General features: G+C 42.2%; 1 protein-coding gene across 2 annotated transcripts in view; it reads right to left on the reverse strand.

Moving 5' to 3' along the window:
- Positions 1-4,300: 4,300 nt before the first annotated feature.
- Positions 4,301-27,398, reverse strand: part of glt1d1 (glycosyltransferase 1 domain containing 1) — a 44,226-nt gene continuing 21,128 nt past the window's right edge. For both annotated transcript variants that reach the window (XM_039013405.1, XM_039013403.1), the window contains 6 exons: positions 21,293-21,391; positions 21,067-21,116; positions 10,561-10,604; positions 9,662-9,782; positions 9,061-9,159; positions 4,301-7,131 (listed from right to left, as the gene is read on the reverse strand). In XM_039013405.1, coding sequence (XP_038869333.1) covers positions 6,985-7,131; positions 9,061-9,159; positions 9,662-9,782; positions 10,561-10,604; positions 21,067-21,116; positions 21,293-21,391 — 560 coding nt within the window. In that variant the 3' untranslated portion in view covers positions 4,301-6,984. The remainder of the gene's footprint in view (positions 7,132-9,060; positions 9,160-9,661; positions 9,783-10,560; positions 10,605-21,066; positions 21,117-21,292; positions 21,392-27,398) is intronic.

Here is a 27,398-nt window from a genome sequence, read left to right on the forward strand (position 1 = left end):
GCTATAACAACCTCCACTCTTCTGGGAAGGCTTTCCACTTGATGTTGGAACATTGCTGTGGGTTCTTGCTTCCATTCAGCCACAACAACCTTAGTGAGGTCAGGCACTGATGTTGGGCAATTACGCATGGCTCGCAGTCGGTGTTCCAATTCATTGTCATGCTGAAACAGGAAAGGGCCTTCCCCAAACTGTTGCCACAAAGTTGGAAGAAGCACAGAATCGTCTATAATATCATTGTATGCTGTAGTGTTAAGATTTACCTTCATTGAAACTAAGGGACCTAGCCCGAACCATGAAAAACAGCCCCAGACCACCTCTACCAAACTTTATAGTTGGCACTATGCATTGGGGCAGGTAGCGTTGTCTTGGCATCCGCCAAACCCAGATTCGTCCGTCAGACTGCCAGATGGTGAAGCGTGATTCATTACTCCAGAGAACGCGTTTTCTTAAGCATGTGTGCAGCTGCTTGGCCATGGAAACCCATTTCATGAAGATCCCAACAAACAGTTTGTATGCTGACGTTGCTTCCAGAGGCAGTTTGGAACTCGGTAGTGAGTGTTTCAACCGAGGACAGACAATTTTTATTCGCTTCAGCAATCGGCGGGCCCGTTCTGTTAGCTTGTGTGGCCTACCACTTTGCAGCTGAGTCGTTGTTGCTCCTAGACGTTTCCACTTCACAATAACAGCACTTACCGTTGACTGCGGCAGCTCTAGCAGGGCAGAAATTTGATGAACTGACTTGTTGGAAAGGTGGCATCCTATGACGGTGCCACTTTGAAATTCACTGAGCTCTTCAGTAAGGCCATTCTACTGCCAGTGTTTGTCTATGGAGATTGCCGGGCTGTGTGCTCGAATTTATACACTTGTCAGCAATGGGTGTGGCTGAAATAGCCAAATCCAATCATTTTAAGGGGTGTCCACATACCTTTGTGTATATATAGTGTCTATCTATAATGCGTGGGAGTACTTTGGAAATAAAAATCACCTGCGGGCCGCCAGTAAACAAACATAACATCGCTGTCTGATGAAAACCTCATAACTCAATTTGACATGTATTGAAAGCAGTACTCCCTTCAATGTATTCTGAAAATACTCTAGGAACAATAAAATGTATTCAAAACAGCATCTGTCATTTCATAACTGTATGTTTGTTAATGGGACAATATGGCTTTTTTCAATTTCCTGAAACATTTCTGTTGGATATGAGAGTTTCATCCGACAGCGACGCAACCCAACAAGGAATTTTTGTATATGCACTGTTTGTCTTTATATTGTGTACATTTATGTTTGATTTGATTTTTGATAATGTCTGATATGATTTTTATTAAACATACAGTACCAGGACTCATTCAAGTTTTTTTTTTGTTTAAAAAAAACTATTTTCTACATTGTAGAATAATAGTGAAGACATCAAAACTATGAAATAACACATATGGAATCATGCAGTAACCGAAAAGGGTTAAACAAATGAAAATATATTTTATATTTCAGATTCTTCAAAGAAGCCACACTTCGCCTTGATGACAGCTTTGCACACTCTTTGCATTCTCTCAACCAGCTTCATAAGGAATACTTTTCCAACAGTCTTGAAGGAGTCTCCACATATGCTGAGAACTTGTTGGCTACTTTCCCTTCACCCAGCAGTCCAACTCATCCCAAACCATCTCAATTTGGTTGAGGTCGGGTGATTGTGGAGACCAGGTCATCTGATGCAGCACTCCATCACTCTCCTTCTTGGTTAAATAGCGCTTACACAGCCTGGAGGTGTGTTGGGTCATTGTCCTGTTGAAAAACAAATGATAATCCCACTAAGCGAAAACCAGATGGGATGTCGTATCGCTGCAGAATGCTGTGGTAGCCATGCTGGTTAAGTGTGCCTTGAATTCTAAATAAATTACTGACAGTGTCACCAGCAAAGCACCACCACACCATTTTTTTATTTAACAAGGCAAGTCAGTTAAGAACAAATTCATATTTACAATGACGGCCTACCAAAAGGCAAAAGGCCTCTTGCGGGGACGGGGGCTGGGATTAAAAATAAAAATAAATAAAATATAGGACAAAACACACATCACGACAAGAGAGAACACAACACTACATAAAGAGAGACCTAAGAGAACAACATAGCATGGCAGCAACACAACATGACAACAACATGGTAGCAACATAACATGGCAGCAGCACAACATGGTAGCAGCACAAAACAGGGTACAAACATTATTGGGCACAGACAACAGCACAAAGGGCAAGAAGGTGGAGACAACAATACATCACGCAAAGCAGCCACAACTGTCAGTAAGAGTGTCCAATGGTTGAGTCTTTGAATGAAGAGATTGAGATAAAACTGTCCAGTTTGTGTTTTTTGCTGCTAGTTCCAGTCGCTAGCTGCAGCGAACTGAAAAGACGAGCGACCCAGGGATGTGTGTGCTTTGGGGACCTTTAACAGAATGTGACTGGCAGAATGGTGTTGTATATGGAGGATGAGGGCTGCAGTAGATATCTCAGATAGGGGGGAGTGAGGCCTAAGAGAGGTTTTATAAATAAACATCAACCACACCTCCTCCTCCATGCTTCACGGTGGGAACCATACATTCAGAGACCATCCGTTCACCTGTCTCACATAGACACAGCGGTTGGAACCAAAAATCTAAAATTGACAGATTTCCATCGGTCTAATGTCCATTGCTCGTGTTCCTTGGCCCAAGTAAGTATCTTCTTCTTATTGGTGTCCTTTAGTAGTGGTTTCTTTGCATCAATTCGACCATGAAGGCCTGACTCATGCAGTCTCCTCTGAACAGTTGATGTTGAGATGTGTCTGTTACTTGAACTCTGTGAAGCATTTATTTGGGCTGCAATCTGAGGTGCAGTTAACTCTAATGAACTTACCCTCTGCAGCAGAGGTAACTCTGGGTCTTCCTTTCCTGTGGCGGTCCTCTTGAGAGCCAGTTAAATCATAGCGCTTGATGGTTTTTGCAACTGCACTTGAAGAAACTTTCAAAGTTCTTGAAATGTTTTGTATTGACTGACCTTCATGTCTTAAAGTAATGATGCATTGTCATTTCCGTTTGCTTATTTGAGCTGTTCTTGCAATAATATGGACTTGGTCTTTTACCAAATAGGGCTATCTTCTGTAAACCACCCCTACCTTGTCACAATACAACTGATTGGCTCAAATGCAATAAGAAGGAAAGAAATTCCACAAAATAATTTAAATGCATTCCAGGTGACTACCTCATGAAGCTGGTTGAGAGAATGCCAAGAGTGTGCAAAGCTGTCATCAAGGCAGAGGGTGGCTACTTTAAAGAATCTCAAATATAAAATATATTTTGATTTGTTCAACACTTTTTTTGGTTACTACATGATTCCATATGTGTTATTTCATAGTTTTGATGTCTTCACTATTATTCTACAATGTAGAAAATAGTAAAAATAAAGAAAAACCCTTGAATAAGTAGGGGTGTCCAAACTTTTGACTGGTACTGTATATCTGAATGATGTTTGTATTCAATAGTTCCACTGTTGCATATGTAGTTCTATGGTACTGATCATGTGAAATGTTTGATTGTAGACTAGACATTTTGACTAATCTGTTATAGAGCTCTGCTACGGAGCCGGAGCCGACAGGCCCCAAACTTATACATCGGGTGAGGGATGGGTAGGGCCTATTTTATTTAATCAATAACTACTGTAAGGGCAGGGCTCCGTTATTGCTAAATTGATTTACATTTTGAAGCTGAGCCATTTGCCCGTGTTCTGCTGCGCCGTACAGTCATATCTGACTAATATCATAACATGGCGTCAGAAGTGTACCTTAAGTTTTGTTTGAGTTTACAGTTATATAGTTACCTAACTGCTCTCATGTCTCTTCATTGAGCCGAGCCGCCCAAGTGGAGCCATTGCTATGGATACTCAGAGCGCCGTGAGCAGAGTGCATGCAGAGCTCTTTTACAGAGCTGATCTATTTGGTCAAAAGACCAAAAAAAGGTCAGAATTGGGGTGCCTGTCTAAAAGCAGCCTCAGTCACCAGATCTCAACCCAATTGAACACTTATGGGAGATTCTGGAGTGGTGCCTGAGACAGCATTTTCTACCACCTTCAACAAAATAATGGAATTTGTGGAAGAATGGTGTCGCATCCCTGCAATAGAGTTCCAAACACTTCTATGAATCTATGCCAGGGCGCATTGAAGCTGTTCTGGCTGCATATGGTGGCCTAACGATCTATTCAAGAGATTCTCCGGTACTTTTGTATACTTTCTGTTTGATGATTCATTTTGAAGGATACCTTAACAGAAGAAAAACACAATTTAACAATATTTTATTGAAAATTATACATAAATAAACAGCATATACATATTTTTCATTGATCAACTTTCATTAAAAAATTTAATTAATCAATTTCAAAAAGGTTTTCTGTAGGCTGTTTGGAAATAATAGATAATAAGTAGAGTAAACATGACAGAGTAACAGCACAGCACTTCTTTTATTGGACACCAATTCACCATTCATTCAATAAGACTACATCTGTGCTTTGAATTAAAGTAACCTCCACCTCTAGCACTGAAAAGTACATTTCGCTAATCAAGTTCAATTGTGCTGCGTAGATTGGTCCGCATAGAATTAAAGGTAGACTCAGCGATATGACATAGACGCCGAAAGTAAACAGCACAGTGGGTCAATTTCCTCAACAACTAAGAGCGTCGAAGCGCGAGGCTCAACTTCTCCACTGTTTTGGAGCCCTGGCTACCACGGTGCAACAGCGTGGTACTGCAGATACTGTGTCGCACACACGTCAATTCAACATCTATTCCACGTTTGTATAACGTAATTTAATTGAAATTAAGTGGAAACAACGTTGATTGAACCAGTGTGTGCCCAGTGGGGTGTGACTGTGTGAGAGCGAAGTCTTGCATCGCTCATCTCAATATCTGCGGTGTTGCTCGTGGCAACGTCATTACGCTGAGTCTGCCTTTAAAGCTTGAGAGCTAGAAAAGACTTGTAAAAAATTCAGAAATGATACCTGATCATTAAAGCTATTTATCCCTTTATGGACGCAAGCACGTCTTTAGGCCTTTCCCACTGGGCACAAACTGGTTGCATCAATGTTGTTTCAAGGTAATGTGTATTGTGACATGGAATCTATGTGGAAAATACATGGATTTGAAAAAAGTAATATGTAAACAGTTGTTTTGAGGGTGGAATTTCAACCACAGGACTATGTCATCATTGTTACCAATTTTCAACATCCACAAACCGTGTATAAAATATGTTGAATTTGTCAGATATTCAACATTATATCCACTATCAGAAAAAGAACTATAGCCTGGGCAGGACCTCTTACTGGAGAGTTGATCTATCTATAGCTATTAATTTGGTCTCCAATCCAGGGTTTTAACCAAGCTCTGCCCTGCTTAGCTGTGATATGTCACTGACTACTACCAATATGCTATCGTGAGAATGATTGTTGAGATCTCTTAATAATTACATATATCCACTGTTGTTATCGAAGTCATTCCAAAGGGTAGGTTTAACAGAGTAAATGAAATGCATCAATGATACTATTTGGGCCAATACGTATAGCAGTCATCAACAGATATTGTTTCAATTCAACCCAGGGTTCAACAAAAAATAGACTACACATATAGGCCTAGGGTTTCAAGCTTTGGTTGATTTCAAATGTCATCTTCAAGTTAATCATTAACATTTTGGATTCACGCCTCCATCTCAACCAAAAATACTAAAAAGTTTGAATGTTTTCCTTTTTTTTTTTTAAGTAGCACTTATTTTGCTGATAGCTACTTTATTGAGCAACATCGACTTACTATGACTGTGATATGTGGTTGTCCCACCCAGCTATCTTACGATGAATGCACCAACTGGAAGCCACTCTGGATTAGAGCATCTGCTAAATGACTGAAATGTAAATGACTAAATCAAATCAAACTTTGTTTAAAGTGCATTTCAAGTTTGATTAGATTTAATAGTATTATTTAAACATAGATGTTTTGTTGATGTCTGGACGTGAAGCCAACATATCAATTATTAATTTGTAGACAAACTGGATGGTCCTTGCTATCCGGGATCTTTGGAACATCCCAACCTCATTGAAGTTTAAATGTAAAATGGTTAAAGAGCGACTGCCTTTAAAAAGCAACAAATCCCTTTAAAAACATGGCATCGATATGAGTCAGAAGCAGTTATTCTAGTGTCAAAATCAAATAAAAAGAATAAATAGGATCATTTTGGCCATCAGGTCAGTCTCGTCTAAAACAACGTCTGGAACATCCATGCATCAAAACGGTTGGAGGTTGGGTTTTGATTTGACGATGCCCATTTTTCCATTAATATGGGGTGAACTGCTACGGCGAATGCTCTCTATCCAATAGCATAGACAGTGAGACAGACCTGCCCAGCGGCTCCGACTTTGTTTACATGAGACAACACATTGCCCATTTTATTTTTTATTTAAGACTGCACCAAACACCTTAGTTAGATGTAAAATTGCACAACTAAAACATCCTCGGGAAAAAACGTCAAAATGAATGAAAGATTTCTGGAGTTATCTTAGATTCATTCTGGGGATTTTGAGGAAATGTCTCATGAGGGACGAGGATCATTAACCAAACTGAATCGGTCAGGAAACATACCTCCAAGACTGAAATCTTGTTTTTCTAATGAGCAACAGAAAAACATGTGCCAATCGGCGTGTTCAGTGGCTCTTTAAGGTAAGGGTTAGGGTTAGGGTAAATGTTATGGCTAGGTAACGGTTAAAGTTAGGGTAGGTATGTCCCAAGGATCCAGGATAGCACTAACCCAAATTGGATATGGATTTGTATCTTCTGCTTGTGTAGTTCCGTCTGTGTCACTAACTTAGGGCTCTATTCAATCTGTATCGATGAATCGTATACAGATTGAATAGAGCCCTTGGAGTTGTTCCTGAGAGAAAGTAAGGTTGAGACAGAGGACCTGGTTATTCTGTGCAGCCTTAGTGCAGTGTGTCCACCAGCCTCTGGTAGGCCTCCCTCTCATGGTCCAGGCTGTGGTGCTCCTCAACGTAGCGCTTCCCGTTCGCCACCACACGCTCCCGCAGCTCTCCATCTACCAGCAGCCTCTGAGATACACGCACAAATTCCTGGAAGAGGTGGGGCAAGGACAATCAATGCTTCAGAAGTTACTGAATGAAGCATACATCTGTACTAGTATTTTACCCCAAAAGAAAAATTCTACTTGTTAACATTTGTATTTATTTAACAAGCCTCTAAGAACCCATTAAAGCAGTGAGTTAATGAGGTGTAACCAACCACAGCAGTGAATGACATGAGGGAGTGTTGCTATTCTGACTTGTAAACACTCATTGAATGTGCTCTGCCTTGCTAATTGATGGAGACATCTGTGACCGGTTTCAAATAGGCAGGTGCAATGGCCCTTTCCAACCTACTCTGATGGCTGCTGCTTCCTATTTGCTTATGAAGGGAGTGGAAAACAAACAGTGACTGTCTGCTGCTATTTAATGGCCCTGCCACACCAGCTGTCAGGATGAGATGGGGAGAAATATATCAAGCAATTACAAAATGAGTAACGACATTTTCCCTGAGCGCCGGTGGAAATGTTTGGAGCCCATAAGGTCCTTCTTGAATTCTGGCAGTGTTTTTAGTGGCCTGGGAGGCTGTGACCAGGGCTGTAATAACACAGAATCACACAGCCTTTCAGTGAGGGCTCCAGCACAGCATCCAAGATCTCCTGGAGCAGAGAGCCTTGTGGGTAAACAGAGCTTCAGCCAACGCCAGAGCATCAGGCCGTTTCACTTCACTCAAGTGATGTGACCATGTTTGGAGTGCCTCTTCATTTGAGATTAAGCCATATGAGAGAGCCATGAAGTCCCAGCAAAACCACTAAAAGTCAAGTTATTCTATAATCAATGGACTCCATAACAAATATACGACAGTCGTTCTGAAAATGCCATACTGGTTATAGCGCTACAGGCATTCAAGTGCTTGACCTTTTGACAGCCTTTGTATTACATTTTCAATACTCTTGAGGAGTTATGTACAGTATCAAATGAACAAGTCACCACCACAAACGGATGAATGGCCAATAACACATTATCATCCCTGGGAAAGGCTTGTGCAACATGTACATTATCCTGTGTGAAAAAGTTGTGTCAGCCAGAGAGGGTTTCAGTTGAAACAGCTGAAGCTGTTAGCTAGAAGCCATGGTTTAGCGAACCCTTGTCTCTTCAGCCTACTGTGTGAGGTTCCCCCTTGGAGGGATTTCTCCACGGCTCAGCTGAGCACACGTGACACAACCTCCCCTGGAGAAAAGAGGACTGACTTATCTCTTGGCATCATAGGAGCATTACGCTAATGTCACCCTCCTGCCTGCCACCATACCATGCCGAGGACGTACCCCCTGCGGGCAAACACCTAGCGCTGCTCTCACATAAAACCTCTCTGAGCAGTTAGTTAAAGTGACCCTCCAAGGACCTCTCACTTTCTCAACATGCCTGGTTGCTGCTGTGTACCATTATACAGTTCACTGGATACTGTTGTATCTTGACTCTTTCCCCTGAGGTCTACATTCTCACTAAAGTCTAGGCCCCTAGGACATGTTGAATCCCTTTTACCGACTTACGCACCACCAAACTATTATGTCATTTTCAGTTGTTATTTTAAGCCTTACAAAAAAACAATAGCATTAAGAGTGTGTCTAGCACAAACAGCAGACTGTGTCAGGGGAAAGACAGTCGCGTTCCGTGGTCCTTTGTAGCTCAGTTGGTAGAGTATGGCGCTTCTATGGCGCTTTTAATGCCAGGGTAGTGGGTTTGATCCCCGGGACCACCCATACGTAAAATGTATGCACGCATGACTAAGTTGCTTTCGATAAAAGTGTCTGCTAAATGGCATATTATTATATTACTTTAAGTGGGTCTAATACACCTCAGTTGTAGGCTCAGTTACGTTGCTACTGCTGGTGGCTGTCTTTCTTCTGCATCAGCCTCTTACACAGTGGATATGAAAGCCATTTTACAGCTTTGACTGGTAACCACGGAAAGGGTTCTTACCTGGGGGGACGAGTAGAGCAGACCAGTGACCTCATGTTGCACCACCGCTGTGTTGCCTGGGATGTCACGAGCCACCACCGGTACCTCCAGATCCATTGCCTGAACACAATACATGACACAGACATAGCTACATCAAACTCCACACACACGTGACTAGCTGGCATCTTCTAGCCCTTCATTTACTTTACTTGTTGGTGTCCCCTTGGGACTTAACTGTCATTCATTCAGGTAATACGTGATCAGCAGGTTGTGGAAGTGAAACATGCTAATCAGTGTTTAAGCCTTCTGTGGATTGTTTTAATCTACAGTGTTCAAAACAGATTAACAGGATTACACCCAATCCTGGAAGGATAGTATGACAAGCTAGTCATTCTCATAATTGCTCTGGTATAAATAATAAAACGGTTCCCAGGGTGGAATATTGGTGCCTTGAAAGAGCTGCATGTGACACCAACATATTATATTCTGAGCTGAATTAAAAATGTACATTGTGATATATTTTGTGGGCGGGGCATGCCAGTGGAAATAATGACAATGATGACTGTAATGATAAAAAGATGATTGCTGACTTTGTCCGATTTAGTGATCCCTCACCCCTCACCTCTAAAATGGCAGCGGACATCCCCTCGGAGACTGAACTGTTAACCAGGGCAGCTGACCTCCTCATAGCAGCATGGAGCTCCTCTTGGCTTCTCTCCTGGGCCAGGTAAACCCCTGCTGACCTTGAGAAACACAGCAGTAGCAGCACTCTGCGTGACACAGGGCTCACCACAGGGCGCACACAGCTGTGAATGACGGGCAGGAGTGACAGGTGCAGGGCATGATGCACAGACCGCTGGCGCCACGATGCAGTATGATTGACATGACATGCTCTGAAAGTACATGAAGTCCTAACCAGAGAGAGACAGGGCTGTTTCCTGACTGTCTGAAACAACATTGACCAGGAGGTGAATCCCTTTGGTTATTATCTCTCAGATCTGAGCCATGTCTCTGTCTGGGGGTGGAAAGATAACAAGCTAGACTACATATTTTTAATTTACATTCTGCTAACTCTACTGAAGACATAAGCAAAGTTAGTTTTCATGCTCTCTTGGGCCACATGGGATAAAGCGTTAGATAAGCCGGGTGTCTTTTGAATTCCTCACAAGAGCGACAGGGTCCAGATCAGTTTGACAGATCTTTAGTCAGCGATAACACAGGGTCCAGATCAGTTTGGCAGATCTTTAGTCAGCGATAACACAGGGTCCAGATCAGTTTGGCAGATCTTTAGTCAGCGATAACGAAGGGTCCAGATCAGTTTGGCAGATCTTTAGTCAGTGATAATGCAGGGTCCAGATCAGTTTGGCAGATCTTTAGTCAGCGATAACGCAGGGTCCAGATCAGTTTGGCAGATCTTTAGTCAGTAATAATGCAGGGTCCAGATCAGTTTGGCAGATCTTTAGTTAGCGATAATGTTCTACTAAACTGATAACCATGAAAGAAAAGTTTGAAAGGTTTTACCTTTTACTGATTGCTTCTACTTCTTCAGTAAACACAGGATCAATCTAAGAGAAAAATCAGTGAAAACAACTACTTTAAAATACACACACATACAGTTGAAGTCAGAAGTTTACATACACCTTAGCCAAATACATTTAAACTCAGTCTTTCACAATTCCTGACATTTAATCCAAGTAAAAATTCCCTGTCTGAGGTCAGTTAGGATCACCACTTTATTTTAAGAATGTGAAATGTCGGAATAAATAATTTTTTATTTCAGTTTTTATTTCTTTCATCACATTCCCAGTGGGTCAGAAGTTACTCAATTAGTATTTGGTAGCATTTCCTTTAAATTGTTTAACTTGTGTCAAACGTTTCAGGAAGCCTTCCACAAGCTTCCCACAATAAGTTGGGTGAATTTTGGCCCATTCCTCCTGACAGAGCTGGTGTAACTGAGTCAGGTTTGTAGGCATCCTTGCAAGCACACGCTTTTTTTGTTCTCCCCACACATTTTCTATAGGATTGAGGTCAGGGCGTTGTCATGGCCACTCCAATACCTTGACTTTGTTGTCCTTAAGCCATTTTGCCACAACTTTGGAAGCAGGCTTGGGGTCATTGTTCATTTGGAAGACCCATTTGCATCCAAGCTTTAACTTCCTGACTGATGTCTTGAGATGTTGCTTCAATATATCCACATAATTTTCCTGCCTCGTGATGCCATCTATTTTGTGAAGTTCACCAGTCCCTCCAAGAGCAAAGCACCCCCACAACATGATACTGCCACCCCCGTGCTTCACGGTTAGGATGGTGTTCTTCGGCTTGCAAGCCTCCCCCGTTTTCCTCCAAACATAACGATGGTCATTATGGCCAAACAGTTCTATTTTTGTTTCATCAGACCAGAGGACATTTCTCCAAAAAGTACGATCTTTGTCCCTATGTGCAGTTGCAAACCGTAGTCTGGCTGGCTTTTTTATGGCGGTTTTGGAGCAGTGGCTTCTTCCTTGCTGAGCGGCCTTTCAGGTTATGTCGATATAGGACTCGTTTTACTGTGGATATGTATACTTTGTGCCTCTTTCCTCCAGCATCTTCACAAGGTCCTTTGCTGTTGTTCTGGGATTGATTTGCACTTTTCGCACCAAAGTACGTTCATCTCTAGGAGACAGGACGCGTCTCCTTCCTGAGCGGTATGACGGCTGCGTGGTTCCATGGTGTTTATACTTGCGTACAATTGTTTGTACAGATTAACGTGGTACCTTCAGGCATTTGGAAATTGCTCCCAAGGATGAACCAGACTTGTGGAGGTCTACAATTTATTTTCTGAGGTCTTGGCTGATTTATTTTGATTTTCCCATGATGTCAAGCCAAGAGGCACTGAGTTTGAAGGTAGGCCTTGAAATAAATCCACTGGTACACCTCCAATTGACTCAAATTATGTCAGTTAGCCCATCAGAAGCTTCTAAAGCCATGACACAATTTTCTGGAATTTTCCAAGCTGTTTAAAGCCACAGTCAACTTAGCGTATGTAAACTTCTGACCCAGTGGAATTGTGATAAAGTAAATTATAAGTGAAATAATCTGTCTGTAAACAATTGTTGGAAAAATTACTTGTGTCATGCACAAAGTAGATGTCCTAACCGACTTGCCAAAACTATAGTTTGTTAACAGGAAATTTGTGGAGTGGTTGAAAAACTAGTTTTAATGACTCCAACCTAAGTGTATGTAACCTTCCGAGTTCAACTGTATACATATATAATATAAATATATATATATACACAAATATATATACATATATAAAATATATACAGCTGTTGGTAAAAAGTGTATGTTCCACTCAAAGCACATTAGACATTATGCTGTTTAACTACACTGAACAAAAATATGAACGCAACATGCAACAATTTCAAAGATTTTACTGAGTAACAGTTCATAAGGAAATCAGTCAATTGAAGAAAAAAAAAATAGGGGTGTGGATCAGAAACAGTCAGTATCTGGTGTGACCAGCATTTGTCTCATGCAGCACAACATCTCCTTCGCATAGAGTTGATCAGGCTGTTGATTGTGGCCTATGGAAGGTTGTTCCACTCCTCTTCAATGTCTGTGCGAAGTTGCTGGATATTGGTGGGAACTGGAACACTGTCGTACACGTCGATCCAGAGAATCCCAAACATGCTCAATGGGTGACATGTCTGGTGAGTATACAGGCCATGGAAGAACTGGGAAATGTTCAGCTTCCAGAAAATGTGTACAGATCCTTGCGGCATAGGGCAGTGTATTATCATCCTGAAGCATGAGGTGATGGCAGCGGATGAATGGCACAACAATGGGCCTCAGGATCTCAACACGGTATCTCTTGCCATCGATAAAATGCAATTGCGTTCGTTGTCCATAGCTTATGCCTGTCCATACCATAACCCTACCGCCACCATTGGGCACTCTGTTCACAATGTTGACATCAGCAAACCGCTCACCCACACGACACCATATACGCTGTCTTCCATCTGCCCGGTACAGTTGAAACCGGGATTAATCTGTTACGAGCACACTTCTCCAACGTGCCAGTGGCCATCGAAGGTGAGCATTTAACCATTGAAGTTGGTTACGATGCCGAACTGCAGTTAGGTCAAGACCCTGGTGAGAATGACGAGCACAGAGATGGGCTTCCCTGAGACGGTTCTTCGATTGTGTAAACCCACAGTTTCATCAGCGGTCCGGGTGGCTGGTCTCAGATAATCCCGCAGGTGAAGAAGCCGGATGTAGAGGTCCTGTGCTGGCATGGTTACACGTGGTCTGCGGTTGTGAGACCGGTTGGACATACTGCCAAATTCCTGCAGTCAGCATGTCAATTGCACGCTCCCTCTGTGGCTTTGTTTTGTGTGACAAAACTGCACATTTTAGAGTGGCCTTTTATTGTCCCCAGCTCAAGGTGCACCTGTGTAATGATCATGCTTCTTGATATGCCACAACTTTCAGGTGGATGGATTATCTTGGCAAAGGAAAAATGCTCACTAACAGGGATGTAAGGAAATTGGTGCACAACATTTTAGAGAAATACGCTTTTTGTGAATATGGAACACTTCTGGGATCTTTTATTTCAGCTCATGAAACACGGGACCAACACTTTACATGTTGCGTATATATTTTTTTTCAGTATATTTAATGAGCTTGAGCATTCATTTCTATTTCAAGAATGTATTGAAATATACAATGCCTTCAGAAAGTATTCACACCCCTTGACTTTTTCCATATTGTGTTGTGTTACAGCCTGAATTGGCCAACACACAATACCCCATAATGTCAAAGTGGAACTTTTACAAATTAATAAAAAATGAAAAGCTGAAATAAGTATTCAACCCATTTGTCACGGCAAGCCTAAATATGTTCAGGAAATGTGCTTAACAAGTCACATAAGTTGCATGGACTCACTCTGTGTGCAATAGTAGTGTTTTTATTTTAATTTTATTATTTTTGAATTGCTACCTCATCTCTGTACCCCACACATACAATTATCTGTAAGGTCCCTCAGTCGAGCAGTACATTTCAAACACAGATTCAACCACAAAGACCAGGGAGGTTTTGGCTCGGTTACTGGACCGAATCCCCAAGCTGACATGGTAAAAATCTGTCGTTCTGCACCTGAGCAAGACAGTTAACCCACTGTTCCCCGGGTGCTGAAGACGTGGCTGTTGATTAAGGCAGCACCCGCATCCTCTCTGATTCAGAGGGGTTGGGTTAAATGTGGAATATACATTTCAGTTGAAGGCATTCAGTTGTACAACTGACTAGGTATCCCCTTTCCCTTTTCCAATGCTTCACAAAGAAAGGTACCTACTGGTAGATGGGTAAAAACAAATAAAGCAGACACTGTATATCCCTTTGAGCATGGTGAAGTTATTAATTACACTATAGATGGTGTATCAATACACCCAGTCACTACAAAGATAAAGTCACCTTCCTAACTCAGTTGCCGGAGAGGAAGGAAACTGCCCTGGGATTTCACAATGAGGCCAATGGTGACTTTAAAACAGTTACTGAGTTTAATGGCTGTGATAGAAGAAAACTGAAGATGGATCAACAACATTGTACTGCAGTTACTCCACAATTCTAACTTAACTGACAACCTGAAAAGAAGAAAGCATGTACAGAATAAAAAATATTCCAAAACATGCATCCTGTTTGCAACAAGGCAATAAAGTAATACTGCAAAAAATGTCCTGAATATGAAAGGGTTATGTTAAGGGCATTACTCAGTACCACTCTTCATATATTCAAGCAGAGTTGTGGCTGCATCATGTTATGGGTATGCTTGTAATCGATATGGTCTGGGGAATTTCAGGGTAAAAAATAAACAGAATGGAGCTAAGAACAAGCAAAATCCTAGAGGAAAACCTGGTTCAGTCTGCTTTCCACCAGACACTGGGATATGAATTCACCTTTCAGCAGGACAATAACCTAAAACACAAGACCAAATCTCCACTGGAGTTGTTCCCTAGTGGCCGAGTTACAGTTGACTTAAATATGCTTGAAAATCTATGGCATTGATTAACAACCAATTCGACAGAGCTTGAATAATTATTTAAAGAATAAAATGGGCAAATATTGTACAATCTAGGTGTGCAAAGCTCTTGGATACTTACCCAGAGACTCACAGACTCACTACCAAAGGTGATTGTAACATGTAATGACTCAGGGGTGTTTTTATTCTGTACATGATTGTAAAATGTATTGACTCCTGAATTTATTTGAGCTTGCCATAACAAAGGGGTTGAATACTCATTGACTCTTGATTTTTTTACTAATTTGTAAACATTTTTAAAAACATTATTCCACTTTAACATTATGTGGTATTGTGTGTAGGCCAGTGACTAAATCTTTTAAATATTCAGGCTGTAAGGGAGTGAACATTATTTATAATAAGGGTTACATGAAGTAGGCAGTCATTGTAAATAAGAATTTGTTCTTAACTGACTTGCCTAGTTAAATAAAATAATTAAAAAAAAAATCTGACCTTTCTGAAATGAAAATCGATGGCCCTCCTTCCAGCAAAATATATTTGGCCTAAACCCCCCCTGAACACCCCCCCCCCCCAAAAGTGACCCTCCCCTATACCCAAAATAATAATTAAAACAAAATGGATAGCAGAGAACATGTCTACGGTTTACCCTCAATTCTTGGACAGACCAGAGCCGTAGATATGCAGTTCCAGAAACTGTTTTTCGTCCTGTAAGCATTACATGGCAACGCAGGAAGGGCTGCGGGCCAAGTTGTGGGTTCGCAGACCATCGTGGACAAGAGTAGGGGTGGAAAGATCTCCTTCATAGTAAACACAATGCATGAACCTATCATCGTATTTGGAAGTCTGAGAAAATAAAATAATTTTTAAAACATTTCATGCAATTCTACGTCATTGACAGAGAGATAGGCCTGTGTTCATCTTATATTGTTCCAATGCCAAATAAATGTCTTGTTTGCAACAAAACTGTCCCTGTTTGCAAATACTTAGGAATCTGAGCATGGTATTTTCAAAAGTTAGGCCTATCTTCCCAGACAGAGTAGGCCTACCGATGCAGAGACATGTAAGCTTTAACTGCTGGCTACTCTTCTTCTGTTGCTTAACCCAGGTGTTTCCCTAAAAGCTGTCTGGGTTTAAACATATTCTATTGTACCAAAAGTGAACAGCTTAATCAATTGATAGAATTGATTTACTTCCCAAGCAAAGTATCCTCAGCTATAGAAGGTTGTAGCTTCTGAATGTCAAAGAAGAAAAACAAGGATATCCTCATATGCATCGGAGCCACATTTTCCTGGGTATTTTACAGCTTGTTTCTAGCATTGCGGACCAAAGCACTGCTATACTGTAGGTCACTTTATATAATCGGATCCGTTTAATTTTCTTTAAAATCTTAAGCTAACGAGGGGTATGCCGGTGCTTTTTGCCATTTTCTTCAATGAAAAGGTAGGCCTATGGCATACCCTCTCATACTCCCTCAATTTGAGCATTGGTTTTAACTTAACAGACATTCACTGACACAGAGGTAGGCTATTTAAAGGATGCATTGCTGCTGCTTCAAGTTTCAGCATGACAGTTTAAGTTACTCGAATCTGGCTTATTGTCAATAACTCTGATATATACACATCATGGGCAAGAAACATTGTTTTTAATAAAATCAATTATAGTAGTAGCAAGCTATCCAAGTTGACCTCCGGTCCTCCTTTTCATCTGCGCTCTCCTGCTCAAACTGAACAGAACATAGGCTATAGGCTAGTCCGCGTGCAAGATAGTGAATTTTGGGGACTAAGCCTAATCAAAATACAATTCGGAAGAAGCCTTTGACTCTCCTCCTGAAAATGCCACTGTAGGCCTACACAGCATTGGTTAAGCATCACAAAAAAGGTTTTGATCAGCAAGAGCAGAGCAGGCCGGGGCTCAGGGTTGGAATAGCCATTGCAGTGTTTAATGCAGCCTAGTTTTATTTACAGCATCCCAGCAGCCATCTTAGAAATATAACTTTATTCTGTGCTTCTCCGAGCATGCACTTCGTAGCCTATAGTCTATAGTGCATTTGATTGAGACCACACTACAGTGGCAAGAAAAAGTATGTGAACCCTTTGGAATTACCTTGTTTTCTGCATAAATTGGTCATACAATTTCATCTGATCTTCATCTACAAACACAGTCTGCTTAAACTAATAAAACAATTATATGTTTTCATGTCTTTATTGAACACACCATGTAAACATTCACAGTGTAGGGTGTTAAAAGTATGTGAACCCTTGGATTTAATAACTGGTTGACCCTCCTTTGGCAGCAATAACCTCAACCAAATTTTTCTGTAGTTTGGATCAGACCTGCACAACGGTCAGGAGGAATTTTTGGACCATTCCTCTTTACAAAAACTGTTTCAGTTCAGCAATATTCTTAGGATCACTGGTGTGAACAGCTCTCGAGGTCATGCCACAACATTTTAAAATCGACTGACTGGGCCACTCCAGAAGGCGTAATTTCTTCTGTTGAAGCCATTCTGTTTTGGGTTGTTGTGTTTTGGGTCGTTGTCCTGTTGCATCACCAAACTTCTGTTGAGCTTCAATCGGCGGACAGATAGCCTTTCTGCAAAATGTCTTGATAAACTTGGGAATTCATTTTTCCGTCGATGATAGCAGCTGTCCAGGCCCTGAGGCAGCAAAGCAGCCCCACACCATGATGCTCCCTCTACCATAGTTTACATTTGGGATGAGGTTTTGATGTTGGTGTGCTGTGCCTTTTTTTCTCCACACATAGTGTTGTGTGTTCCTTCCAAACAACTCAACTTAAGTTTAATCTGTCCACAGAATATTTTGCCAGAAGCGCTGTGGAACATCCAGGTTCTCTTTTGCGAACTTCAGACTTTTTTTGGGCAGCAGTGGCTTCTTCCGTGGTGTCCTCCCATGAACACCATTCTTGTTAAGTGTTTTACGTATCGTAGACTCGTCAACAGAGATGTTAGCATGTTCCAGAGATTTCTGTAAGTCTTTAGCTGACACTCTAGGATTCTTCTTAACCTCATTGAGTATTCTGCGCTGTGCTCTTGCAGTCATCGTTGCAGGACGGCCACTCCTAGGGAGAGTAGCAACAGTGCTGAACTTTATCCATTTATAGACAAGTTGTCTTACCGTGGCCTGATGAACACCAAGGCTTTTAGAGATACTTTTGTAACCCTTTCCAGCTTTATGCAAGTCAACAATTCTTAATTTTAGGTCTTCTGAGATCTCTTGCTCAAGGCATGGTTCAAATCAGGCAATGCTTCTTGTGAATAGCAAACTCAAATTTTGTGAGTGTTTTTTATAGGGCAGGGCAGCTCTAACCAACATCTCCAATCTCGTCTCATTGATTGGACTCCAGGTTAGCTGACTCCTGACTCCAATTAGCATTTGGAGAAGTCATTAGCCTAGGGGTTCACATACTTTTTCCAACCTACACTGTGAATATTTAAATGATGTATTCAATATAGACAAGAAAAATACAATAATTTGTGTGTTATTAGTTTAACTACAATATGTTTGTTTATTGTTTTGACTTAGATGCAGATCAATTTATGCAGAAATCCAGGTAATTCCAAAGGGTTCACATACTTTTGCTTGCCACTGTAAATAGCCTATAGGCGCACTTGATATTGCACCCCCAGCAGAGCATCAGAGATGAGGGGTGGCATCGGGCACACATCGATATATAGCCTAAAACAGAGAAATAGACATTTCATCAATTACAAATTACATGACCCTCCACTGAACTAAATTGAAAAAGAAAATACTAAACCCTCCACTTGACTGAAATTGAAAAAGCATGACCCTCCCCCATTTTCCTCCAGGTAACCATTCTGTACATTTCCATCCGTCCCTAACACAACAACATGTGGAAAAAGTCAAGGGTTGTGAATACTTTCTGAAGGCACTATGTAAATTAGATATTTCTGTATTTCAATACATTTGTCAAAATTTCTAAAAACATGTTTTCACTTTGTCATTATAGTGTGTGTAGATGGGTGAGAAAGAACATCTATTTAATCCATTTTGAATTCAGGCTGTAACACAACAAAATGTGGGATCATTCTCAAGTGGTGTGAATCTTTTCTGAAGGCTCTGTACCTCTACCCTCCATGATATACGACAGCCATACCTTAATCATGACCATAAGATATACAACAATGTTACAGCTTATCATTTCTAACATGCTCAAATCATTATCTGAAAATCCTGTATTTTCAGAGATTGGGGTCAGGGTAGGGTGGGTGCCCAATCTGATTAATTGCGCTGTGGGATTTGCGTGCATTAGCTGGCCCACCGCAAAGTCCTAGCATCATAGCAATTTAGGTCAAAGATGCTGCACGCAAGTTGCTGTTTCATTTTTTTGGTTTTATTGTCATGCTTATCGCTTTTCAGAATTTAAATGTGATATTTAATGCGCATTTGTGTTTCACATGCAAATAATCTTACTTGAGAATATTCAACATCCAGAAACAAAGCTAGGATTTACAAAGATAAAAAAGGGTCAGGGAGACAATCAGTGACGGCTAGTCCTTGATATAGTACTTATACAGAGATCAATATATGAAGGGATTACTGGTAATATAATCAATTTAACAAACTAGACAGAATAACAGAACCTGTGTGAAATTGTTTGGAGAGAGACATGATACCTTCCCCGATCGACCTTAAACAACTACATTATCTTGCATTTAATAATTAGCAATACATATCCAGCATACTGTTAATTTAACATAGGAAGGATGGATATTTTGTTGCCTTCATATCTTAGCGAACACAAATACATTTGAGCACAGACACCACTGTTTCATTTGATGTCGTCCACATTAAAATCACTAAAAGGCTCTGCTTTCACTGAATCTTTTTATCAAACAACACAAACCGTAGCAGAGCAGGAAGAACATGTAAAACATCAGCCTAGACAGTGTACCCCTGGCCAATTTTACTCAAAGACGCCTTTGAACAATGCAAAAACACAACATACCTTTTTATGATACTGCTGTTTGAGAGACAGTTAATCATTTAAAAAAAACATTTGAGTAGGAAAAAAAAATATATAAAAATATTATTTGATGGCGTGATTAAAGCAGTCTGTGGGAGGAGGCCCACACAGAATCAATAGGAAAATGCCAATGGCGGAGAACACACAGGAAAAGAGAGCAGGAGATTAAAGCAACAAGGTGGCCATTGGCAGCACTTCTCAGAAGATCAATACTCATCCACGGAAAGTAGACTGCAATCAAATCAGTGGAAAACGTTTGTGTTTTAGTGCTCGAGGTGAGACCACCTTCTTCCTGCTACTATGCAGTAATGGTGATGTCATCGGGCATTCTGGCACTACTCTTTTCGACCAGGTTCTTATCAACTATCATGTCAATGCAACACAGAGAATTTGAAAAATAGCAACAAAAGAATCACGACAGTGAAAGTGCATTTTGAAATCAATGCTATTTCATAAGCTGGTAATAATAATTGTAAATAAAATATAGAAATGAATAATTGTTTTGAAATTAAGCGAACCACTGCCCTCTGTTATCACACAATATGTGACAGAGAGACATCAGTAGCCTGATCCCCTGCTGCCCTCTATGACACCGGGGCCCAGTGGAGTGTGACCGTACACCTGGCAGGGTGGAAACCCCTGGGTGGCCCAGACTAGCCCAGCAGATGTCTTGGTGCTGGGGCTCGTCTAGCGTCTGCACTGCAGCAGCACAGTGGGCTGGCTGCTCTGAGAGAACAGGAAGGCAGAGAGTCAGGCGGGTGGGGCCAGCCCAGCACTGAAACTGTAACTCCCCCTGGCTCCTAAGGCTGTGGCTCGCGAGCCGCTCGTTATTCCAGCTTATGCCAGCTAATGCTGTTATCTCTGCTACATCCAATTAGAGGAACCTTTGACCTACCTCCGGAGACAGGTTGCTGGCCATGCACTGATCTGCTTTAACAGACATATGCAGACAGTAAAGGAGGTAAAGAAGGCTAAACCTCAGCTGTACAATCACCCTGGTCACTCACCTTAGGCCCGATGATGATGAGCACTACCAGGGGATTCTCAGTGTGCCACTCTGAAAGACATCAACCAGAGACAGTGACTGACAGCCAACCAGAATTTAATTTACTTTCCAAGTGCTTCTGTGTGGCAATACAAATGTAAAATTAGCTCAAATACAAGATCAGAGCATGTAATTGTAGCAGGGCTTGTGTCCAGTGAAAGTGATGGCAGAGGATGTAATCCCTGTACCTGAGAATGCCTCCAGCAGATAGAGAGGATCCTTCACTCTCCTCAGGCCACAGACTAGTAGGAACACATGCAGGTCCTCCACATCCTCCCCACTCACACCTGGGAACAGATAGGCAGGTAGCTAGAGCAGTGTATGACACAGACAGACAGCAGTGTATCACAACCCATTATAATGAACAGGGAAACTACCACAGCAGATAATGACAGCCATTCATCAGCCAATGGGAATGAGGAAGAGAGAGCAGTGACAAATGCTCTAACAAATCTTTCACATCACAGCAGAAACATTGACGGAGAATAGAAGAGGTGGTTTATTGACAAGCACTGGGAAGTTGTCATACAGACAGATCAGTTTCATAGAAATGTGCAATACAGCAGCTGGGAGTCACATGGGTGCATTCCTACATTGAAATTGACTGACTCAATATCAGACTAACCATATCGGTGCTTTTATCCTGTAGAAGCAACATTAATTGAGAGACAGACAAACTAAATATGTTCTTTTCTCAGATAATCCTCCTTCCATGCCCCCCCCCCCCCTCCCCTCCCCCAGATCAGTGAGGGACTGACTGGCTGGCTGGCTGCAGTGGGCCTGGACCTCCTTGCCAGCTACAACTACACCTGACCTGCCAAGCAGATCAAAACACAACCTCCCCAGCTAACCCTGCCCCTAATAACACACTTTGGCCTACTAGGCACAGCAGTGTGACTCACTGTCAACAGTATGACACTCCTAGTAGCATCACCCACCTGTCATTCAACGTAATAGAAGGGACCAGCAGAGGTGGAAATACTGCTACAGTAAGTATGATCTGCAGGATAGTGGAGAGGTTGCAGGGGTGTAGGTAGGGAGTTACAGCTGTGTCAAGGTGGGTTACAGCTGTATGTAGGTAGGGAGTTACAGCTGTGTCAAGGTGTAGGTAGGGAGTTACAGCTGTGTCAAGGTGTAGGTAGGGAGTTACAGCTGTGTCAAGGTGTAAGTAGGGAGTTACAGCTGTGTCAAGGTGTAAGTAGGGAGTTACAGCTGTGTCAAGGTGTAAGTAGGGAGTTACAGCTGTGTCAAGGTGTAGGTAGGGAGTTACAGCTGTGTCAAGGTGGGTTACAGCTGTATGTAGGTAGGGAGTTACAGCTGTGTCAAGGTGTAGGTAGGGAGTTACAGCTGTGTCAAGGTGTAGGTAGGGAGTTACAGCTGTGTCAAGGTGTAAGTAGGGAGTTACAGCTGTGTCAAGGTGTAAGTAGGGAGTTACAGCTGTGTCAAGGTGTAGGTAGGGAGTTACAGCTGTGTCAAGGTGGGTTACAGCTGTGTCAAGGTGTAGGTAGGGAGTTACAGCTGTGTCAAGGTGGGTTACAGCGGTATGTAGGTAGGGGGTTACAGCTGTGTCAAGGTGGGTTACAGCTGTGTCAAGGTGGATTACAGCTGTATGTAGGTAGGGTTTACAGCTGTGTCAAGGTGTAGGTAGGGAGTTACAGCGGTGTCAAGGTGTAGGTAGGGGGTTACAGCTGTGTCAAGGTGTAGGTAGGGGTTTACAGCTGTGTCAAGGTGTAGGTAGGGGGTTATAGCTGTGTCAAGGTGTAGGTAGTGGTTTACAGCTGTGTTAAGGTGTAGGTAGGGGGTGACAGCTGTGTCAAGGTCTGAACGAATATGGAGGCATGTGGAAAGATTATACCACTATCTATTGTTGCAGGCACTCAGGATACAACTGAGAGTGCCTTTACCAGAGACAACCCATAGAAATTCACAGAATTCCATGTCTGTGTCAAAGTATTCTCAAATTCTTGAACTCCTTCCAACCTCTAAGAAGAATAGGAGGCTTAATAATGACCCTTACCTCAGCTGATGGTTCATGTGCTGTGCACCACAGATTTAAACTCATCCTATTATGGCTGCTTAATATAAGAGCTCAAGTAAACAATAACATATACAGACAGCTTCTTGGAATGAAACAGGGGTGATACAATTACTTTAAAAGGCCTACAGTTATGAGATGTGTTAGCAATCTGGCCAACCAGCAATTAATGACATAGTTTCCGAAAGTGACAACTACAGCAACTAAAAAGGGTTGACCATAGGGAAGAAATAATACAGGTTGTCAACAAACCAGGACTATGTTAGACCAACATGCAGCTGATGCATTAAAGTAACCAGTGCCTTCTCACATTAGGTCGGGCAGCAATTGTATCTTAAGAGTCTGTAAATACACATTAGTCTCAGACATTGTGAAATTGTCATTGACCTAACAGCTACAACAGCACACCCAGAAAAATCAGACTGACAGACATTACACAATGGAGGATAATAGTATGTACTATTATTACCTATGTCTAATTGTCTACAATTGTTTGATTGGCATGGTCAGTAAATTAGACTTAAAATCATGTATACTTGTCTATATATTCTAATTTAGAAAATAATAATATGGATATTAGATAATAATAGCTACCAATCGATTCATAACAAATCTCTACCTCAATTACACATACTATACATACCCACCCCTGACGTGGACTCACAATAAAATATAATCCCACTCACAAATAAAATTGCTTGCACACACACAGACCCTGTAAACATGTGACTGTGCTACAGTGACAGACAGTGAAATCCCTTCCTGCCAGATAAGGCCAGCTCAGGAGGATAAGGCAGCCCTTTAATACTATTACAGAGCATCTTAAAATGACAGCGCACAGAGTGTGTGACAGTCAGGCCACTGACCCCAGGTCTGCTGGAGCGTAGGGAGGAAGCAAGCACTGTTGAATCCCAGCCTAAACCAATACAAAATAACATACAAAAACACTGCACTGTTCACAAAGGGATGATTAAAGACATAAGCAGGACCAGGTGATGTAGGGAACAGGGCCCTACTGTATCACAGCTTCTATTAATATAAAACAAAGCAGTAAAAAAGATGTGGAGCCCTTTGGGGTATTGGTTACTTTTGTGAGATCAGCAAAATCTCCCATCCACTCCATACAGTCTATGCAGCATAAGACTCAGCAGCGCGGACATGGAAACCTGATACTTCAGCATTCCCTGATTTCCCCTTCCGTCCTCTCTTTACCAACAGCCCTATGGGACCTGGAGGAATACCACAACTAGGAACCTGTTTTTGTGACTTCCTTACCTGCCTTGTGAAATGTCCACATGTCTATGATGCAATAGAGAAATAATACAATTATGTTTAATTTAAACTGAATTTCCTCGCACCAATTCAGGGGCGGACAAAGGGTGTCAGTTAGGATACAACCTTTTCACGACTTCAGATCTAAATGGAGACAGAGGAAGAATGGAGGAGTGCTGGAAAAATTGTTCACAGGCCTGTCAAAGTGGGCAAAAGAATCCAATACAAATAGAGAAAATAAAACCCTCTGGAGACTTAGAAACAATTCATCTGTCTTGAGGGGAGAAACTGAATTGGACAAATTGTCTGTTTTGCCAGCAGCATTTGTTTTTTGCCTGTCTCCTGTCCCTTATATCGCAGAAACACTTTTTTGTTCTTCTGCCTTTGATGTTGAGGGGCACATTGCATAGCTCCCTGTCATTGTTGAGTGTGTGTGTGTTCCGTGGCTCCTGTCAGTACGTCTGGAGACTGCCACAGTGTAAAACATACTGAACACAGAGGCTAAATAAGAGCTTCTGAAACACTGCAGCTTTCAAACTTAATTTAACGGAATTTAGGGAAAACCATAGGGAGTTAGACTTGGGACTGCCATTGCCACCAAGAATATTCCTAACGACTGCATTGAAATCTACTATTCCTACACACTTTGGCAGCACTAGAGAAAATAAACACAATATTGTTTATAATTGTGGCCTCTTTCAGCTTAACTAATGCCGCACATCCCATGCCTTTCTAGAAGAGACGGTGTAGTTTAGTTATGCCTCTAGAGGAGGTTGGTGCCAGCGTATTCCCTCTGGACAGACTCAGAAACCCTCTTCCCTACAGTGTAAAACCTGCCCTACACTATACCCGGACCCCCCCCCCCCCCCCCCCCCCCCTCAACCCTCTGTGATCCCCCAGGGCTGTCTGTCACTCACCAGCCTGCTGTCATTTGCCCTGCACCTGCCTACACCCTCAACCCCACAGCGCACACAGCAGTGGGGCAACACTCTACTGATACTCTGCCTTTGATGGAGCTGCAGCCTCAGGATCTTCCTAACACTACACTCTCTGCCCTTGGCTGTTTCACCACAACCAAAGGGTAATACGGAGAGAGAAGCAACTTCAATCAGGCAGCTGGGTTGCCTGGGCCTCATGTTCCACTAAGGAGGTACACTACATGAACAAAAGTCATGCTCGGCGAACATCTCATTCCAAAATCATGGGCATTAATATGGAGTTGGTCCCCCCTTTTCTGCTATAACAGCCTCCACTCTTCTGGAAAGGCTTTCCACTAGATGTTGGAACATTGCTGTGGGGACTTGCTTCCATTCAGCCACAAGAGCATTAGTGAGGTCGGACACTGATGTTGGGCGATTAGGCCTGGCTCACAGTCGGTGTTCCAATTCATCCCAAAGGTGTTCGATGAAGTTGAGGTCAGGGCTCTGTGCAGGCCAGTCAAGTTCTTCCACACCTATCTCGATAAACCATTTCTGTATGGACCTCGCTTTGGGCACGGGGGCATTGTCATGCTGAAACAGGAAAGGGCCTTCCCCAAACTGTTGGCACAAAGGTGGAAGCACAGAATCGTCTAGAATGTCATTGTATGCTGTAGCGTTAAGATTTCCCTAGCCTGAACCATGAAAAACAGCTCCAGACCAATATTCCTCCTCCACCAAAATGTACAATTGGCAGTATGCATTGGGGCAGGTAGCATTCTCCTGGCATCCGCCAAATCCAGATTAGTCCGTCAGACTGCCAGATGTAGGAAAGTGATTAATCACTCCAGAGAACGAGTTTCCAACGGCGATGAGCTTTACACCACTCCAGCCGATACTTGGCATTGCGCATGGTTATCTTAGGCTTGTGTGCGGCTGCTTGGTCAACGAAACATTTTGTGAAGCTCCCAACGAACATTTCTTGTACGGACATTGCTTCCAGAGGCAGTTTAGAACTCGGTAGTGAGTGTTGCAACCGAGGACAACCGATTTTTACATGCTACACGCTTCAGCATTCGGCGGGCCCGTTCTGTGAGTTTGTGTGGCCTACCACTTCGTGGCTGAGCTATTGTTGCTCCTTGATATTTCCATTTCACAATAACAGCACTTACAATTGACCGGGGCAGCTCTAGCAGGGCAGAAATTTCACAAACTGACTTGCTGGAAAGGTGGCATCCTTTGACGGTGCCACGTTGAAAGTCACTGAGCTCCTCAGTAAGGCCATTCTTCTGCCAATGTTTGTCTATGGAGATTGCATGGCTGTGTGCTCGATTTTATACACCGGTCAGCAACGGATGTCGCTGAAATAGCCTAATCCACTAATTTGAAGGGGTGTCCACATACACTATATATACAAAAGTATCTTGGAGTGCGTTCGCTGGGCCATGACTCTCCCTTCAATTAACATTCTACCCTCAAAGCCCCCCACACACATTTTGAGCTGAAAATGGCCTACTCTAACCTAGAGGAGAGTTTTAGTTATCTGCCATTCTCACTGTGTGTCATGGTGAAATTGCATGGGAGGGCACAACAAGCCTTGTTTGGCAGAACGAACATGTTCTGATTTACTTTGAGACAAAACAAAAGGAAAGAAAAAAAGTGTGATATTGAAAAGGAAAACAGGCAGATGAGAAAGGGACCCCCACTGTGCCTGAGTGTGTGTGAAGACATGGAGGGGACAAGTGTTGACAGGAAAGGCTAAAGGATTGATCTCTTTCTGACGCTGGAGGCGTTGATTCTGCCAGCGCGTTTTGTTGTGTCTGAGAAGAGCCGAGAATTAAAGTTATGAAGATTGAATAATTATTATTCTGGGAGTAGAAATAGGGCCTCAGCGTGTGTCAAAGTACAAAAAAGGGAATACAACAACTAATCTGGTACACAACATGGAAACAAAGGTATCCAACAAGAATCTATTAACTGTAAGACTGCATGAACATTATTAAATAATTTTTCTAAAATACTAAAAGGAGCCTACAATTTGTAACTGTTAATTAATTCTGGTTTACATGT

The sequence above is a fragment of the Salvelinus namaycush genome, chromosome 18 (assembly GCF_016432855.1).
Source record: "Salvelinus namaycush isolate Seneca chromosome 18, SaNama_1.0, whole genome shotgun sequence".
NCBI lineage: Eukaryota > Metazoa > Chordata > Actinopteri > Salmoniformes > Salmonidae > Salvelinus > Salvelinus namaycush.